The following is an 18994-nucleotide window of genomic DNA, read 5'->3' on the forward strand; positions in this document are numbered from 1 at the left end:
CTGCTATTGGAACCTTCATGTTTTAATTAAACTAATAAAATTAAATAGAGTTTTTGTTTGTCTGTATTGTTTAGGTTACTCAAGACAACTGTGTGTTCATGAGGAAGATGGAATATCTTAAATGTTTCTTCATTCCCATTTGTTTTGGACAGCTTGTTTTTAATAAAGGCTCTCGTTCAGCTTTACTGTTAGTAGTTATGCATTACTGCAGCTCAGTGTTTGTTATAACTCTTGTGTTTTTCTGCAGTAAGAACTCAATGACTTCTGAAGTCGGTTCTGACTATACTGTTAGGCTATACAACAGCAATTTGTCAAAAGTAATAGTCCAATATTATTTCTGTGATGACATTTGATAAAAATGTTATTGCAGCAAATCACCTTTCAATCACTGTTTACCCTGATGGATCTTTTCTGCATTATTTTCACCACAACACACAATTTATATTGAAAATGATAAATCGAATTAGGGCGTATCAAAACTAAAACTAATTTTTCTGTATGAAAATTACATTTATTTCTAGATAAATTAATAAGCATTTTAGAGGCAAATACACATTGATTGTTTGTACTTTTTTTCTTATGATGGTCTCATTCTCTAGAACCCAACGAAATGACTGACAATCTTCTTTCTGTATTGAGATGATGAGTGTCAGACAAAGACTGCTGTCTTGAGAAGAAAAGATCACGTTCATTACACTTTATGAAGACTGTAGACCTGATGAAGACAAAGATAAAACAATGAAACACAAACAACAAGCCTTCCAGCTTTTGTTCAAATATAATTTTATAAGTGATTATACAATTGATTAATACAAAATATTTTTCTAAATTAATCAGTTGTAAAGAAGATATTCTTACAACTTTAGCATGTTATGTTTTGCAGCAGTTGCTGTTTGAGGCCTGTTAACAGAAACGATGTGTAACATGATGGAGGAGTGTAGTTGTGTGTCGAGCTCAGCTGACTTACGCAGGCTGTTACTGTGTGTTTGTCACAGTCAGAGATCATCGCCTGTACAGATCATGTTCAAATACAAAGACAATAATATAAATCTAGAGCAGATATATGTGCTCAGTAATAACCAGCACTGTGGTAAACATACTTACATCCTGCTTTTCTGAACTAGAGTTCATCTTCTGAAGCAATTTCCTGTTACAATTAAACATTTGGAGAAGAACAGAATACAGCTCAATTCATAAGAAATATTTTACAAATCTAAAATCAAAAAAAGAAAAAAAGGTATCTTTGAAATAATTAATTATTTATTTTTGTTCTTTTAAAATTGAAAGTTTGGGTCCTGGACAAGAGTCTATATATAAAAGTATCGGCCCATGCCCATAATGCTGTGCATAGAAGTATGGCAGGCACTGTATTTACATTTTTTAAAACAATTGATACAATTTACATTAACTGATAGCACTAAGATCTTGCTTACAGTAAGTACAAATAGTATAGATGTTATTCACACAAACTGTAATCCAAAGTGAAGAGCTGTTTTTGAGCAATGGTAGGCAGAGAAAATTAAAATAATATTTGCCATCAAAGCTGGCTGTTTGAACTCGACCTACAAATATACATTTGAAACGTAGCACATAATTCGAAAAGTAGAAAAAACGAAACAGGTATGAAATAAACTGTTAATCACTCTATAACACGAGCTGGAGCTGGAACAGCATGTCAGTCTTTGAGGTTGAGACATATTAATTAAAAATCAGTATCTCTTACCTGTGGATGCAGATGCTGATGCTGATGATCAGACAGATCATAATAACTCCACAACATGAGATCAGGATGATGATGACGATGATGATGAAGATGTACGGCCGCATTTGTTTGGGTGATTCTGGTCTGATCTGGTTTTCTGAAGAGTGAAACATTATGAGATCTGTCAACCAGCACTAAGTCACTATAGTTACAAACTTATACTTGCTGGAGTGAACTCTTTTACAGAAAATATAATCGATAAATTAAATATGAGATATTCCAAATATGTGATAACCTGTTACTGTTAATGTCCATCTTATTGCTGCTGGGTAACAGCTGTAGTTTCCTGCATCAGACGCTTGTATTTGATCTATTGTTAATTCTCTTGGATCTGCAGTGTCGATGTGAATCCTGTTTGAGCTCAAGTTTCTCATTGTTCTGTTACTGTTAGAGTCTTGACTAAAAATAACGGAGTTGTTCATTTTCCATATTAAATCGTCATCATATTGGGTTTTGTTGCAGTTAAGTGCAACTGTTTCCCCCACATACACTGTTTTGTAGATGTGCTGCCGTATCTTTTGCTCTCGATTAGATCTGGAATAATCTGATGAACAGACAGAAAATCACACAAAATGCTGGTTTACAGTAACTTCATTAGTCAATAAATTAGTGAAAATATTTTCACTGTCATCATGTAGTTGGAAAAAAAAAGCAAACTTGCAAAATCTCATGAGACACAAAACATATTGTTCTTGTGGTAGCTTTTAATGTGATGGGAATGAATTTGAATGCAATCATCTTTGAAGCTTTGAAAAGTCAAAAAAAATAAAAATAAATGAGCGTTACCTGCATGAATCAGAAGAATAATGACGACGCAGATATCCAGACGAAGAATACTGGTTTGAAAATTTGCCATAGCAGGACATTCAGTCAGTTTAATGAGTGTAAACTTACTGTCTTACAGTCCTCTCAGGATTTTACACACGTGCTTGAGAGACTGAAGCAGTAAATGAAGAAGTGAAGACAAAGGGCAATGCTTAAAACAGCAGATGCAAATATCCTTAATAACTTTTTGTACAGTAGAAGATTATTGAAAATAAATCACACATGATCGGTTACACAGGTAATAGTTTGCATTAGTCAAATGTTCACATAAATATATGCAGTTTATTTGCAGTGACCAGTGAAACCACAGAGCTCATTTTCCACTGCACAACTGTCACATCCTGTCACTGTGTTTATGTCAAGGAGCACACACTTGTTCATATTCCGCTTTGTGTTTACTAAAATAATCTCTCCTTCTTTTTTTCTCTCTGCTGTTTTTATTTATTCTCTGGCTTGTACTTAAGTTGATTTCTCTTGGGTATTTCTCCAGTGTAATGATTGTTTGGTCTAGTTTGCTCTCAAATTGCTTGGTTCTCAAATTGTTTGGTCTAGTTTGCTCTAAAAATGTTCCTCGCCTGGAAACATAATAATTTTATGTTTGTTGTCATATTTCTGATCTGGCCTAGAACCCATCAAGTTGCAAATACATTTGCCTTACAAATGTGCAATACAGGAATTTGGCAGTGCAAACGCTGTATCTTCTTGCATGATTGCTGCTCTTTACCTGAAAAACCTCTGCGGCTTTAGCTCAATAGCCAGTCATCTCAGACATCTTTGAAATGTCATTAACCATTTCACCAACATTTTCAAACGTTCAGATAGAAAAATCCCTTATTTTGTGTGATTTTTAAAAATCAGTTCTAAAAATATTGCTATGAGATTCAATGCTGCTCAATCCATGAGCATTCCTCTAAACTGAAAATATTTTGACTGGTTTACAGTCAGTTTATGAAGTCACATTCAGAAGAAACATACACAACACTGACAAAAGCACATTTTTAAATGATAACAAATTGTTGCATAAACAGATTCAGAGATGAATCTGAAACAAACACTGAAACAAAAACACAAGACAACCAGGAATCCACAAATATAATTAACAGAATTGAGCCCCGACAAGACGACTATGAAATGAGGGCACCAGGAAACACAAGGGTTTAGGTGTAAACCCAAGGGGCAAGGAACTCGACCGGAAGTTGAAGTCGGATGGGGGCTGCCATCTTTTAGCAGAACTTCACTTGCGTTAGCATTCCCATTGACTCCCATTCATTTTGGCGTCACTTTGACAGCGAATAACTTTACATCTGAGGCGTTTAAAGACTCTGTTTGTCCATTATTTATTTCTAAAGATACACGACAATGTATAAAGGGCTCCATTACCTTCTATGTTACATTATGGCCCCGTATAAACAGTTTTTGTAAAAAATAGGCTAACGATTGCGTCATAACCACTCGGCTCTCTGTCGCATTACCGTACAGACAGGAGAAGAAGCTCGCAGGCAATTAACTTAATATGGCGTACTGGCGTTACATTTTAAAATACTATACAAAATAATTAATCAGAATACTTACTCCTGCTCACTCACGACAAAGAACTCCCCGCTCAAGCTCGCCGTCTCTGCAAGATTAACGATGGCAGTTTGCACGCACAGCTACTAGAAGATTTACATCTGTCAGACAGATTGCTGACGTCGTCAAGCTTCGTTTGAGTCTGCGCGTCAGAAACGGAAGTGCTAAAAAACGCTAAAACTGGGCTTCATTTGTCTCAATTGAGTTCCAATGGGGTCGCTGTGTCCATTTCTTTTACTGTCTATGTGTAAACCAGATGAACTAGACACAAACAACCGAGTCTAATGACGAGGACCAGCTAAAACTACAAACTAAAAGTCCACAACAAAACAAGTGCACAAGCACAGAAAGAAAATGACACAACTATAAAATAATTTGATATCAAATTGAATAACTAAAACTGTCCCTTGCCCTTTTTTTTATCACTGACATTTATCTTAGTGTCTATTATCTATGCACACATATACAAGAATGGCCATGCAGAGCTATGACTAAGAGAAATAAATATATTCTGTATAATACTGTTTAACTGTCTGCTTGGTATCCTAACGGGTTGTAGATGTACTGAACGAGGAAGAGGTTAAAGCAGAGGGTTTTCTTATTCTTTCTGTTTCAAACACATTTGCTGGTAAAATATATTTTGTTCCAATTATTGTACCATTTTTGAAGCAATAAACCATTGAAGGTTACATGAACCACACTAATCAGTTACTGCTTATGAGCTTATGTTTTGTGACTTGAGGTAAATATGCAAATAGCTGCATTATTACCCATCTAACATTAAATCAGAAGTTAAATAATAATAATTATCTAAATAAATAAATAAAAGGATCCCTTCTTTTGTGCAGGATCCAAATGTTTTGGAAGTAAAGCATGAAAAATATATAAATTGAAGCACATTCACTACAAATGAACTAAAATATTTTGCATTCTGAAACTCATCGCACTTTAAAAATTATACAGCCATTCTATGTCTACTTATTTACTTTATTATTTAATTATTTATTTGTCAAGCAGCCATTAAACTCCCGTTATTGAGACTAGAAAGCACGCTAAATCATAATTAACTAATAAAAGAGCACTTCACACTTCAACCACAAAGAGGAGGTGTTGCATCTCTGTGAGAGAATTCCACATTCTCAGTCTCTGCTGATTGCACAGACTACAAGATTTTACATAAAGATATTAAATGGTAAAGCATGCATTCTGCTGTTGATTAGTTTATTTTTTCTGAAAAGCTTCTTCTGAAGTAATTTTCATAGTGAAAACTGCACAAATGTCACACTACCTTTGTTTGTCTTGATCCTGGTATGCTTTCCTTTACTTTATAAAATTGCATTTATCTGTTAATTAATCCACTGCACAGAGACTGTTTTCAGTTTGCTGCAATGATGTGGTAAATATATTTTATGTGGAGAAGAATATCTATGTTGAGGAGATGTTGAAGGATTATGGTATAGATTCAGTATAACAGACTCATGACAGGGATGAAGAATCTATTGTAGTGTATCGTGAAACACTCTTCATGTGCTGTATGAGTCTGATCGGCTGTGTCGGACATCTGGCTTATATGATTCTGACAGCATTCTCTGTGATGGGAGGGAACTTGTCTTACTTTGACAGACAGGAAAGTTTTCACTCTTATATTGTGAGACTGTGACTTATTACTGTCAAAATCATCCCATAATTAATGTCATATCATTGCTGATGAATAAGTCTAAAACTTTCATTCGAAGTACTTGATTGACAGTGATTCATTGTCCTCTGACATGGATTTGCAGACATGCATAATATATAGATTAGAAATAAAGTATTTTTTTGTCCATACATCATCTAGGTACAGCACAGAGGCTTTGGGCCAATCAAAGCTGATGGATCACACAATCAAGAAACCACATCTGTCAAATTGATTTTAAATAGAACAAAGAAGGATTTTCTGTTTTAAAGAAATATTTCACCCAAAAACGAACATTTGCTGAAAATCCAAAATTATATATTTTTTTCTGGATATGCACAGATTTGGAGAAACTTGGTATTGCACCACTTGGTCACAAATTGATCGTTTGCATTTAATGGGTGCCATCAGAAGTAGAGTCTAAACAGTTGATAAAAGCATCAAAAGTAATGCACACCAATCCAGTCCATCGATTAGCATTTTGTGAAGTAGTACAAAGAAATTCCTCATTACAGTGTTTTAACCTTAAATTACTGCTTCTGGTAAAGTCTATAATATTAATGCTTCCATCAGTGAAAAACTCCATCCCGTTTTCCACTTATTAAAATCCACCCACATATATTTTTAGAACAGTTTTGATTGTAAGCTGTGTTTGATCTCTTAATGTTTCTGGAGCCACTGCTGTTGCACAGTTCATTGAATTAGTGGCAATAAAGCCATCTGGCTAACTATAATACATGAACCCTTTGTACTACAGTGAATATAAAAACGTGTAATAAAAAAAAATATTCTGTAATTATTTTACTGTGAATTGCCACACTCTTCATGGGCATACCTATACTTTTCAAACCAACATGTGTTTTACCAGCTGGTCTGATGTGATGGTGGTTGCATGAATGGATTATACAGGAGGAAAAACAAAGGCTTCATCATCACTGACCTTGCTTCTGAATATCCGACTGGCCATTGTTAAAGGTGTAGAACAGGAGATTGAATAGCAGATGCATTTGTGACAGGTTATTCATTCATGAAGTGAATTTATGCAGACACTGTTAGATAAACATTGATGAAAAGTAGCTGTGGAGAGGCAATTATGTGCTCTTCTGATTACCAAGCACTCTAGGCTGAAAGACATTAGGAGGACAAAGATTGTGTTAGGTAAGCCTCTATTTGCTCTTGTGATTGGCAAGTCTCACAAAAACAGATCTATATGTGGCTCAACGAATGTACTTGAACACTCACTCGAAAGCAAAGTATTTTGCCGTTATTTCAGTGTGCAATTCTGTTTCACACTTTTATTGCAGTAGAAATCCATTGTCAAATTAGCATATACATTGATACAACTCCACCATACCACCATACCTCCACCATTTTTTATTCATCAAAGCTCATTTTCTCTTTTTAAAAAGAAGAGGGCCCTTTGAGGAATTGCCATGGATATTATTTCAATTTGATCAGTCATTTGGCAAAACATCTCATCGAAATTCTGCATTTCATCTAGACCAACCACAATAGAGACTTGTTGCTATGAGAAGCAGCTAATGAATTGTTCGGCTGAAGTGATAGTTCACCCAAAATGAAAATTCTGTCATCATCGACACAGTCTGATTTATTTGCTGAGAGTCTTCTACTCCCTAAAAATCTCATCTTTAGAACAACACGAAGGGGGCAGATTTCAAATCTTAAAGGGGTCATATGATGCAATTTAAACCTTTCCTTTCTCTTTGGAGTGTTACAAGCTGTTGGTCCATGAAGAAGATCTGGAAAGTTGCAAAGAGTAAAGTCTCAAACCCAAAGAGATATTATTTATCAACTTGTATTTATCAAGACTTTGCCACCCCCCACCAAAAAATGGTTCAAAAAATAGCTCCTCTTTCAGGCTTTAACTGATGGTAAAACTAAGGACATTATTAACTGTTTTTACATTTATTTTGAAAGATGAAGCTCGTGATTATGGAAAGGGGCGTTACATTTCCAACCAGTGCTTGCGGTATTCGGCCAATCACAATGCACTGGGTCTGTTGGCCAATCAGAGCAGACTGCGCTTGCCTGAAGGATAGATTTCGTAGAAAACTAGTATTTGAGAGACATGTGGCATATATACGGGGCATTGTTAAAAATAATGTGTTTATTGAACATTAAAGCATGTCAACATATTCTGGCATAAAGACTATGAGAGGTTGCAACAATGAATCAAGCATTCAAGCACAGTTTATTCATTTAGGGCCTGACATACACATTAAAGTCCATGGATATGCAAAACATTTGCATTTCCTCAGATGGACAACAAAATAATTATCTGTATATAGAATAATAATACAAAAATAAATAATTAAATTAAATGACAAATTGTATTTTGTTATTTTGTGCCATAGTTGATATGTTATAAAGGTAAAAAAAAAAAAAAGAGCAGCATTATAAAAATAATAACATTTATTTGACTGAAGTCACATACACGCCTGTCCAGCTGAGATATGATTTATACGATGACCTCTGAATTAGCCGAAATAGTAATTTGTTCAGTAGTTTTTTTCTTTTAGTAGTTTATTTATGATGCTACAATAGTAGTAAACTACACTGGTTCTGTATGTTTTGATACAATAAAAAGAACTAGTTCATAAGAGCCATTTGTTTATGAATCAGACTACACTGCTGGTTCATGAGTGTGTAGCCTGAGGAGAAGTCAATAGAAGAAGCTGCTGTTGTCTTGCCATTATTTCATGGTACACAGGCTTTCATCTCGTCATGAAGCACAGCTGCTGAAAAGAAACCTACAAACCACTGCTTACATTTTATTGAATGGGATACTAAAGTGACGGTTTGGCAAGGTTTTATCTTAGCATAGCAGGGGCTGTCTGCCACCACGAAAGATAAGCCCATTGTGAGTAAATAATCACAGAATTTTGATTTACCATAATACAGTCAGATTTTTACCTTTGTTAGAAATATTATTAATTTAATTTATTCCACAAACTTTCAGAATGGTGTTGACCTTTTTTCAAAAAGGTGGGAAGATAATAATAATAAAAATCAACACTGGATGGAACTCTCCATCAATGTTCAAACCGCAACTTTAATACCGAATTTTCAGCTGAAACCCGACAGCTGATATTTACCTTACTTTTTCTTTGTTTTCTTTGCACATCATATTTCATCTCAAACTGCTATCTCCCTGGTAAACAGGTTCTCCAACGTCTAATAAAGCTCTGTTATTAGCAACATTGTAATGGAGATAATGCAACAACTGTGAGGCATTAATGTATAATTAATGGGGAAAATTTTGTATATACATATATATATATATATATATATATATATATATATATATATATATATATATATATATATATATATAAAACAATGTGACCTTTATTACTTAAAGTACATAAACAAATTAATAAATAAAAACGTTTTGTCTATATTTGAGCTTACAAATTGTCTACCTTTGCTCTGAAACAATATCCTCACAAGCATGCGATTAATGATCATGCACAGTATACGCTGGACTGGACTCTGTAACCTCCAGCAGTTTGAGTCGGTCACTCGCTCTCTGAGGAGTGTGTGAATGTGAGTGTGTGCTCTTAATCTGGATCTGCTCCACGGCTTTCCACGGGCCACGTCACGTCACGGAGGGGGCAGAAGCGGATTCCTGCGCGCGGCTCGGGTTTCTGCGATCCTCACATCCTCAGATCCTCACATCCACAGCGGAGCGAGACGCAGCGCTTTCCTCCTCCAGCTCACTCAATCGGCTCTTTTTACAAAAATGGTGAGAAACCTTAACACTATTTGCAATCTTTTACAGCGTCTAAACAACTTAAGTCGTACTGCCTGGAACGCTTTCTCTGTGTGTAATGTGTTTTCTTCTCCTCTCTTCTCTCCGCCCGTAACGCCCGTTACAGATGTTTCGCTGTTTCCCCGTGTTTTTCCTCCTGGCTGTAGTCTGTTGTCATGCCGAGGTAAGTTATAGCAAACCTGCATTCATTGAGGAGAAGAGCTCGTAAAAAAAAGTGTTTATGGGGAACCGGGTTACATTATTTTATGGAATCCAACTCGCAGTTAATGAACTGTAAAAGAAACGAGTCCGGGCAACTCGTAACTTCAAACAAAGCAAGCTGCTAATGGTGCTTATTTGAAAGCTGAACTCAGTGTTTTCTGCTTTTTGCTCGTTGGAAAAGTTTTACACATAACGAAAAGCAGTTTTGATGACATACAGTCACATTAGATGACTCCAGATATCAGTCGTCTAGGGGGGAAATTTAGCATTTTCTGCGTGGAGCGGGTCGCAATTCATGGGCGCCGTCATGTTGACATCACGTGATCAGTCGTGTAATTGACTGCCTACTTAATTGCCAAAATGTTTATTTTATATATTTAATGTGAAGTGTCATGAGTAAACGGATGTAATGCATCCAGGCATCTAGATATCAGTATAATATTCAAAACCCCTGGAACTAAAAATAAGACCCATAGGTAAACATAAAAATGAAGAGTTTTGCTTTGATTGTATTTGGGTCATTTCTATTGGTAAACAATACATTGTACATAGGCTACCACATTGTTTGAAAGTCACTGAAACCAGACTTTGGGACATTTCCAAGAAATTATAGAAATTTTTCGTAATAATAAACCACTTAAAAAAAAATCACATTTGCCCTGAAAAACAAAAGTTTTTTCATTTTTCATTCAGAAATCACTAGTAAATTTCACAAATACAAAGAAATGGGATATTGGGAAAAAATAATAATAACATGAAGTTTTGCAGTAGAAAAGCAGTATTTGAAATTGTATTTTCTTGTAAAATATACTAACCGTTTTACCCAGTTTATAAAGACTGGTGGACCAGCTGAGTTGTCAAGATGCATCTGTCACAAAACGCACATTTACATCACCTGGCTTGTGTTTGTGTGGTTAATGAAGTCTGTGTGTGGTGAGAGGTTGGTGGTCTTTGCATTTGAAAATCAAAAGAGCTGTAAACAGACAGCTGTTAAAACCAACCAAATAACAAACTGTTAGGAGGTGTTTGTCCAGTGAGTTTACACTGATTTCAATGCTCAGATGCAGCTGCTGATGGGGGCCATATGTTGTGTTTTTTAGTGTTGATTTAATTGTGTTCTTTCGCTCAACAACCTGCCAGGTGAGCTGCATTTAAGCCACACAAGAAGAGGAACTCAACACTTATAAATGGAAGCATTCTTACACTGTATTGTGGAAATGACCTACGCATTCATTTTTCATTAAATGCAAGAGAATGCCTTCTACTTTTATGTATTTTAAGAAACAACATGGATTTTGGTGAAAGTTGTCTCTTGTGTCAGTGACAGATGCAGCAAGAATGCACTTTCTGTGTAAAACATCTGCAGATTCTCAAACAAGCACAATTATACAAAAAGCAAAGTGGCTTTAGATTTTTAAAAATGTATGACATGAGATCACATGTTCGCAAGCATTATTTTTTTATTTAAATGAAGGGTAGTTGTTGTTAGAGCATGCTACTGTATTACAACATGCACAAAATGATATGGACTCTGCTCTAGAATTATCTGTAAGTGATTTCATGCTGACAGGCCTGATAAGAAAACACTTAAGCTAAAAGAACAGCAACTCATAATGGGTGTCATGCAGCCCGCATGATGTGGTTTGTCTCTTTCTTGTATCTCACTCAGAGGGGGCTTTGGAGCTGTCAGAGCTTGTGTTCCCTAAAGGCATGATGTGCTGCTTACATAGACAAGCTCTTAAGGAGTGTCACCCCAAATTAAAACACTGAATTTCCTGCTCCTACAATACAATTTGTGCTGGGATCATTTTGTAGTTGGTTGGTAGAGTATGCTCACTGTAAGTTCAAGTGGATTTGTGTGCACTGTATGGCTGGAGTCTAAGGCAAAGAAACAGTATATTCTTCATTGTTCATGATTGTATTTTAATATACAGTAGAGCACATATAAAGACGTATTTTCACTATGATTTTTTTCCATATGGATTTAAAGAGAAGTTATAAAGAGTACCAAACCAGCTCCAATTCAAACCATAAACTTTAAGCAAAAATATACATATGCAAATATCATTGCTCAACAATCGTTTGCGGCAGGTCTTAACTGAAAGGTGTGCACATTATTGCCAAGGAATGTTTTTTTAAGTTAAGAATGTTACTGTTTTGCACTTTATTGCAGGTTTTACTATTGGTAGTCTTCAAGAAACTTTAAACCATTAAGGGGTCTGTCATCTTTTTTCTCACCTGTGTTGTTCCAAACCTGTTTGACTTTCTTCCTTACGTGGAACATGAAATAAGATGCTTGAAAAAAAAAAAAAATTGGTAAACAAACATTCATTGTATGGACAAAATAAAACACTAGGACATCATTCTAAAAGCTCTTTAATCTTTCTCAGAAAGAAAGTCTTACAGGTTTGGAGCAATGTGAAGTCAAGTACATGATGAGAGAAGTAAAGTTTTTGTGTGAACTTAATGCAAAAAAATCAGCATGCCTAGGGATCAAACTCTGAAAAGAAAAACTCTGGTACATGCAATAAAAGAAAAAAAAAATAGAAAACAACAAATTTAAAAGTGCTTTTTTCTTTGCCTCTCAGTATTATCCATCAGTCTCTCTTTGTTGCTTACAGCATGCATTAGTATACAAAGAAAATAGAAGAAGACAGTCCAGAATGTGAAACATTATCACACACACACACTCACAAACAAGCACATTATCACAAATTGCCGAGGAGAATGAAATTCAGCTCTTCTCATGGCACTGGGTTTTTTCTAACATGACTAAATGTAATAGCAGAGGCAGGATAATGCAGTTTCTTAAATCCCATCCTACGATCAAAAAGAGTGCTCGCAGAGTTTTGAGTTGCTTTCTACCTGTGTTTCGCTGCTGTCTTACAGCAGGTGAATCAACTGTGCTCCAAGCCCTGATAAAAATAGAAGTTACCGAGGGAAAAAAAAATGAGGGAGAAAGAGAGCGTGAGGTAAGGAAAAAGAGAGGTGCAGTGAAAGAGAACACTGTCAGGGTCACAATGCCCGTCTCCTGGAGATAAGTGGGCTTTATTAAGAGAGTAACTAAGCTTTAATGAGAGGCTGCTGTGATTCCAACTAATAATGGTGTATTTAAGGAAAATACAAATCAGACCATAGTGAAAATGTTGCTTTGATTTTTCCCGATGTAATGCCTTTGTCTTTTTGTGGCGTTATAATGAAAGAAATGTAAATGCATTTGTTCCTATTGCATGTTAGTGGTTCTGGCAGAAAAGCCAGCTGCCTCACAGCCCAGTCAGTCCATGACTTAGTGTTTTTGTATGAAGGCAAGGCCCCTCATATGGAAACTGGTTGCAGACAGGCTGCCAGTGCAGCATAACGTCATGTCTAATGATCCAGAACACATTCACGTGAGCTGAGAAATTACCGAGGAGGTCAGTAAGTCTGTGAGCGTTCCATCTCAATGGACCTTGTAGCCATTATAATCAATGTAAATGTTACTAGCCAAAATTGATTTAGCGGAATACACTAACTTTGAATGGCCGTTAAAATAGAAAGAGCTTTTTACATCTACCAGCAGGGGCTAACTGTTAAAGCTAGCAAGCTAAACTCTAAACCATTTAGACAATAACCAAACAATTCTCAATGACAGCAATACGTGCTTCTCAGTAGACAAGGAAGTGTACTTTAAAGGTCCTTGCACACAGCTCCTTGATTCCGAAATTTTATATGCTTTTTCATTTTTTTTTTCATTCCTATCAAAATGCTTGCTACGGATGCATTTTTTTTTTAGGACAATAATTTGGACACTGGGCCCTATTTTAAAGATCTAAGCGCATGGTCTCAAGTGCACGGTGCAGGTGCACTTGGCGTGTCTGAATACACTATTGCTAATCTAACAACAGGAAAAAGAATCGCAACCCTGGGTGCATGGTCTAAACGGGTTGTCACTATTCTCTTAATGAGTAATGGGTGTTTTTGGCGTAATTTTGCTATGAACCAATCTGATTCTCATCTCCCAAGCATATGATATTTAAACAACATGGCGCAGGATGGGAAAATGAGAACTGCTTCGGGCTGAAACTAGCAAAAACACTTTTGCTGCACTTGTGCTGCATTGTGCCAGGTGTATGATAGGGCCCACTGTGTTCAAACTGCACTTAGGCATTCATTAGGAATTCTCTAAAACTGTTAACAAAGCTTACGATTTGATTTCAAATTTGAACCCACCAATGAAATCTGCAACAACAACTAACTAAAAAATCTTATTTTTCAGGCTAGATCAGCCAATGCACATGCACAGTCCTAGCACACATCTTAGAACACTGACTCTTTCTATCCACCTTATTTTTGTGGGTCTGGCTTCTGGTTTCATCTGCTTCCAGCTATTTTTAGCTGTACAAAACAGCTTGTTTTGATGCTTGAAATTGCAAATTGGTGTGTCTTACCATATTATTTTAATGTATTATCTTAATTATGAACACACTTTTCAGTTTTACTGTTAACTGCACGTTGTTATTCTTCTCATTATTTCCCTACAGCGGCTAATGAACCAGAAGTCTCGCACATTTACAGAAAATGGCTTACTTACACATTTAAGAATAAGGTGGAGAGCAGTAGAGCTTCGAATGGCAGCTGCAGTGATGTGATGACTTTATCAATTGGCGATGGGCTCTTTCATTGAGAAGAGTGCGTGACACTTTCTCCCATTCATAAGTAATAGGAGTTCACCATTTTTGGTATATCTAAAAAAAAAATTCCACCAACCACCAAAATGCATACAAATGACTTTGGGTTTCCATAGGGAGCAAAGCAGATGAAGGCTATTACACTACATGACTTCCCAGATTTCTTGCCCCAATTTACTGTCTGGACGAGTCGACACTAGTTGCTGAAAGTTAGAGCCAGTCTGCAGGTTTGAATTGACAGATTTCATTAAATATCACATATATCAAATATATTTTGTATTTTGAACGCTTTTTAGAACTCAGATTGTTAGCTGTGTGAGTTTGTTGTGTTCGGAGTGACTTTAAAGTCTTGTATTGAATTATTCCACATATATACATAAATATATATATATATATATATATATATATGTATATATATATATATATATATATATATATATATATATATATATATATATATATATATATATATATATATATATACATACATACATACTGTATGTTGTTGTCTCTATGGACCTATGTGTCTTGAAGTTGAAGTTGATTGATTCTTAGTTGTGTGATGCCAAGTCGACAAACTAATGATGCCTAGTGTTTCTGTTCAGTTTTGAAGTCATGTAGTGTATTCCAGCCTTTAGTAAACAGGATGTTACTCACACATTGGATTTGGACTTGATGTCTTCATGGCCCAATATAATGATACACAGCATTTTTCCTGTCAGCACAATCAGTATTTATAAGCTTCAATAAAATGCTTTCAGTAATCTCTTGCAACGAGGCTCTGGCAGAAGAAATTCTCTCTCCCTCAGGGTGTGAGTCTAATGTCCACAAACAGCTGGTCAGTCTTCTATAAAGAGGATATAAACACTGCTCATCTGGTTACACCAGTGGGACACTGGGAAAAGAGCTTAAATAAGAGCAGATATTTTAATCTGTTCATCTCAGTCTCTGAATACTACAGTATTTTTTGCTACAAATAAAAGTATAGTATAGTTAGTTCCATTTCACACTGAGTCCAGTCTTCAGTATATTACCAAAAAGAAGAATAGGAATGTAAAAAATCTGTATGTTCTGTATGACCAGTCCATGTGTTGATTTTGATGGACATAAACAGCCGAATGCTAAAACTGAACTTTAGTGCAGACACAAAAGTCTTTTGTTTGAAGAACAGGGCTGATGCAAACTTATGGTTGTTGTGTTGCTCAGTGTTTCTTGAGAGTTCTAATATATTGACTGTAAACCATCTGCTGCATATTAACATTGAAAAAAAAAACACTATCCATATCCACTCCTTTTTGTTATTTTCCTTTTTTTTTCGATCTCAATCTCACGTTTGATGTGCTTTCACTCTTATCTTGATTCCTCTCTCTCTCTCTTTCTTTCTTTTCTTTCATATCTCCTTCATCACCATTCTGTAGTTTGCATTGTTTACCATCTGTTTTCTCTCACCCGTTTTCCTCCCCCATGTCTCTCTATGAACGAGCAGTGTCTTGTCACTGGCTTTGTGCTGGTGTTTTATGGCGCTGTTTTGTATAGCCATCACTGCTGGCAGAGCTTGAAAGAGCCTTGTAATGAGAATGAGGAACAGACAGTGGGAAGGATGAGGTGATGAGGGAAATTACAGAAGGGATCAAGAAATTTAGCTATGCTAGTTCTGATACTAGTGCATGAGGTGAAACAGGGACAAGGAGAGTCAAGGAAGATGTAATAAAAATAATATTTTCTGGGTAATAACCGAAATAATTTTTTTATGGTGCTTGTAGTTGTTCTCCACAAAATTACATGTTGATAATGGGATGTGTAAACGATGGTCTCAAGGAAGCCCTGTGTAATTAGGGTCCACCAGACCCTGTTACATTTCTCAGGGGTGTTCTTTTGTTCAACAGCTAGACAGAGAGAAGCAGAATGCTGTGATCTTACGGTTTTAAAAGTTGAACACATTTGTCATACTGCCAAAGACCCCATTAACATGTGTACACAGACAAACATAAAAAACTGATCAGACTTTATAGCATATTTTATATATATATTAATTTATAGCATATTTATATATATATATATATATATATATATATATATATATATATATATATATATATATATATATATATATATATATATATATCGTCCTGTGTAGATAGAGAATTTGTTGAAAGTTTTGCTTTAACTTTAAAGGAGGCAGAGAACATTTTAGCTGAAAGTTTCTGCATGCAGTTTTGTTGAGAGGCTTTAGCTTAGTTTTTAGCATCTCTTATTTCATCAACTTTAAACCAACATTTTATATTAATATTTTAAATATCAATATTTATATAATTACTTAAAATATTAAAACCCTGGGGTCTCCTGAAGGAACTGCAGGGGGTTGTTGAGTTGATGAAACGCTAATAATTTATTCAAACATAGTGTGAAATGAAAGTAAATAAAACAACCATAATCAAAGTAAGCACATAATATTTTATTTTATTTTTATTTTATTTACTTGCATGTCATGAGATCATTAACCAACATCGGAGAACTGTGAATATAGAAATACTTAAAACTAAAATATTGAACTAAAATATTTACTTTAACACTGAGGGAGAATGTTTAAGAAATGTTCTGTGTGATCCTGCTCTGTTAATTTCTCTGGTAATACTTTAGAATACTGTTCCATCATTAATGAACAACTAAACAGGAAAAAAAGAGCAATACTATAGTAACTATTGTTAACTAACAAGAAACAAATACTTTCAGAAGGGATGAGTATAATTATTTGGATAAGTATTCTAAAGTGAATGACAACTCTCTAGAAATTAGGGTTTTGTAAAGAATTGGATAGTAATAACTCAAGTGTTACTACATCCTTCAGAATGAATTACTAATTATTTGGATCAGTATTCTAAAGTGAAGATCACGATAACACCCTAATATTGACTGACGTCAATGTAAACTTTTGATCTTTTTGTAAGGTTCTGTATAGTAATTAATTCCAATGGATTTGGCAACACTTAAGTCAATAGTAGGGAGTTAACATGCTCTTCACTTCAGAATATTGATCCAAATAATGACTAATCTTTTCTAAAGGGTTTGGTAATACTTGAGTTATTACTAGTGGATCACCATGGCCTTCACTTTAGAATGAATTATACATTTTGCATTATTTACAGTAATTATGAACCTGTGTATCGTAGTTCTGACTAGTTCTCTGAGAGGTATGAAAAACAGTACTGATTAGCTAATAGTGAACTACCACTTTCAGTGTTGTTACTTACAAATTTGTTAATTAGAGTTTCTTGTTAGTTATGAGTAGTTACTAGAATGGAAGTGCACTACACAGTTTTGAAATGTTACCTTTTCTCCTTATTCTTTCCTACTCGATTTTCATTGGAAACAATCTACCATAATGCTTTGTCCGGTAAATCCAAACATTTCAGACAATGAATATATAATTCATTCATTAAGTATAGATGGCACAAGCTTATATGACCTTAATTTAATGCAATCTGATAGCTATCACATAATTTACTACATGGCACAAGTTGATTTAAATATTTTGGTTCATTGTTTGCTTTACCCAAGTCAGAAACCCTCCACCTCCTCCAGCTCCGCGTGTATAGATCTGCTCCAGGTAATTTATGTACAATATGTGTACATATGCATCATGTATGTTGTGTGGCAGAAGTAGATGTTCACAGCAGCTTGCCTTAGGACATATTGGCAGTAACAAATCTCTGCACTTGCTCTGCATCAACAGCAGCAGCATAGCAAATCGATTCCTCTAACACCAAATACATCAGCATTGTCATAATCATTACCATGCTAAACTATTCAGAGAGTTATAGAGTAAATACAGCTTGCGCTATGTAAAGGCAACAAAAATAGGTTGACTGTGCAATTGATGACTACTTTGGATACAACAGACTTGCGTCAAATGTCTAGTGTGGGACAAGAGGGTGGTGCCTCGGGTCTCACAGGACCGTAAAACACCCTGTCTCCTTTGAATAAATTACCATAATGCACAACTAAAGAGGTTTTAATGAAAGCTAAGAAAACAGCAGTGCGTGGCCATTTCTGATTGAGAATACAACATCCATCCACTTGCAGACAGGTCCTTAACCATACTATGGTGCCTTGTGCAAAGAACAAGACCATTGTGAAGAATGTGGGACTGAAAACAAGCACACATCCTTCTGCAAACACATGTCAGCCATTAACGTAACTCTCCCAGTCCATGACCCTTCACAGAGAACCACAGCAGACAGGCCTGGACGGCTGGAACAGAGCCATGATACAGATGGAAGGTGGCACATAGATTGAGAAAAGTAACTTGGGTGAAAGATAGAAGTTGGCGGGATCTACAAAAAGCAGAAGACTGGCTGTACTCCTGAGCAACAGCCAAAATGAGGCAAAAGACTAGAGGCCAGAGAGGAGTTAAATGGATCGATTCACTGAGGTGCAGCGAGAGATGGTGCCACTTGAAGGGAAGCTTTAAAGAGAGAGATGGAGAAGAGAAATAGAGAGAG

The 18994-nt window shown here is 35.6% G+C and overlaps 2 protein-coding genes across 3 annotated transcripts in view; one reads left to right on the forward strand and one right to left on the reverse strand.

The window, feature by feature from the left end:
• Positions 1–862: 862 nt before the first annotated feature.
• LOC127964344 (uncharacterized) lies at positions 863–3138 on the reverse strand. The gene is made up of 5 exons (XM_052564518.1): positions 2549–3138; positions 1998–2306; positions 1724–1859; positions 1105–1147; positions 863–1009 (listed from the first exon to the last, which is right to left on the reverse strand). Exons 1-5 carry the CDS (start codon positions 2616–2618, stop codon positions 863–865), a joined length of 705 nt encoding a protein of 234 aa, XP_052420478.1. The 5' UTR covers positions 2619–3138.
• A 6242-nt stretch (positions 3139–9380) lies between these two features.
• Positions 9381–18994, forward strand: part of fstl1b (follistatin-like 1b) — a 38041-nt gene continuing 28427 nt past the window's right edge. The window contains exons 1-2 of one of the 2 annotated variants that reach the window (XM_052565632.1): positions 9381–9597; positions 9731–9787. In XM_052565632.1, the coding sequence (XP_052421592.1) occupies positions 9595–9597; positions 9731–9787 (60 nt within the window). In that variant the 5' untranslated portion in view covers positions 9381–9594. The remainder of the gene's footprint in view (positions 9598–9730; positions 9788–18994) is intronic. The other variant, XM_052565631.1, reaches the window with a different exon arrangement.

This window comes from Carassius gibelio, chromosome B9 (assembly GCF_023724105.1).
Source record: "Carassius gibelio isolate Cgi1373 ecotype wild population from Czech Republic chromosome B9, carGib1.2-hapl.c, whole genome shotgun sequence".
NCBI classification, from domain to species: Eukaryota; Metazoa; Chordata; class Actinopteri; order Cypriniformes; family Cyprinidae; genus Carassius; species Carassius gibelio.